This window comes from Notothenia coriiceps, unplaced genomic scaffold (assembly GCF_000735185.1).
Source record: "Notothenia coriiceps isolate Sejong01 unplaced genomic scaffold, NC01 NC01_scaffold00016572, whole genome shotgun sequence".
NCBI lineage: Eukaryota > Metazoa > Chordata > Actinopteri > Perciformes > Nototheniidae > Notothenia > Notothenia coriiceps.
The window spans coordinates 1-1,516 of NW_011349273.1; the positions used below are offsets into that span (position 1 = coordinate 1).

General features: G+C 40.5%; 1 protein-coding gene across 1 annotated transcript; it reads left to right on the forward strand.

Moving 5' to 3' along the window:
• Positions 1 to 159: 159 nt before the first annotated feature.
• Positions 160 to 1,336, forward strand: LOC104949603 (receptor-type tyrosine-protein phosphatase mu-like; the record flags this gene model as incomplete). The annotated part of the gene is made up of 2 exons (XM_010775986.1): positions 160 to 361; positions 1,234 to 1,336. Coding segments are annotated over 2 exons (305 nt in total), but the record flags the coding sequence as incomplete, so codon positions are not given.
• Between the last annotated feature and the right edge of the window lie 180 nt (positions 1,337 to 1,516).

Genomic DNA, 1,516 nt, shown 5'->3' on the forward strand with positions numbered 1-1,516 from the left:
ATTCAAAGTAAAAAGTGGTCAGAAAAATAAGTAGGGGAGTAAAGTACTGATACCAGAAAAATGTACTTAAGTACAGTAACAGTATTTGTACTGCACTACTTCCCACCTCTGCAAATAACCACTAAAACACCATTACCCACAATCCCCTGTCTTCCTCAGATCTCCTACAAAGCTCTGAGCTCTTTCGACACGGAGTTCGATTTGTCCAATCAGAGCGGGAAGGTGTTCAAACCGGCCAATGAGACGAGCCACGTGTTCAGCGGCCTCTTCCCAGGCTCCACCTACTCCTTCACAATAAGAGCGTCAACCGTCAAAGGCTTCGGGCCGCCCGTCATCACGCAGTTCACCACCAAGATCTCAGGTGAGCCCTTCACAATAAAACAGGAAGTTAACGATCAAAGGCTTTGGGAACAGTTATCATACAAGGGGCCTCAGGTGAGCCCTTCAAAATAAGAGTGCATAGTCAATATTCATTGGGACAAAATTAGGTAATGCCCATAAATCGAGCAATAAGTCTTAAAATAATCGAGCTAATGCGCAGATGTTGTACGATAATGATGAGATAGTCATAAACTAAGTCTGAAATAATTGAGGTAACGTCCATTGATCAAACAATAAGTCTTACGATAAAGTAATCAAGATATTGACCAGAAATTGTACGATCTGTTTTAGAATAATTAACGTCCTCTCCATGAATATTAGGATAAATCGTACGCTAAAATAATCCAGGTCATGTCCATATAACGTACGACAAGTCTTGAATTGATCGGGTCCCTAAATTGTGCGATAAGTTAATAACCTAGGTTATTTAAATATATATTACAATAAACCTTACGTTAAAACACTTGAGGTAATGTCCATATATCGTCCCATAAGTCTTACGTTTAAAAAAATGAAATTCATGTTCATATATATCGTACTCTAAGGGTGATTTTAGTCGAGGTCACGTCGAGAGATTGTACGATATGTCTTACGTTAAAATAACCACAGTCTTGTCCATATATATCGTACGAGAATTTCTTAATCAATCAAAGTCATGTTCATATATTCTACGATAAGTCTCATTTTAATCGAGGTCATGTCTAGAGATTGTACGATGTTTCTTACGTTAAAACACTCGAGGTAATTAAGTTAAAATACTTGAGGTAATGTCCACATTTATTGTACAATAAGTCTAATTTTAATCGAGGTCATGTCGAGAGGTTGTACGATATTTTCTTACTTTACTTACAGCTCCTCTGATGCCGGCGTACGATCAGGAGTCTCCTCTGAACCAGACGGACTCTACTGTCACCGTGCTGCTGAAACCCGCTCAGAGCAGAGGAGCACCTGTCAGGTAACACACACACACACACACACACACACACACACACACACACACACACACACACACACACACACACACACACACACACACACACACACACACACACACACACACACACACACACACACACACTCTCTCTCTCTCTCTCTCACTCTCTCTCTCTCTCTCACACACACACAGACAGACACA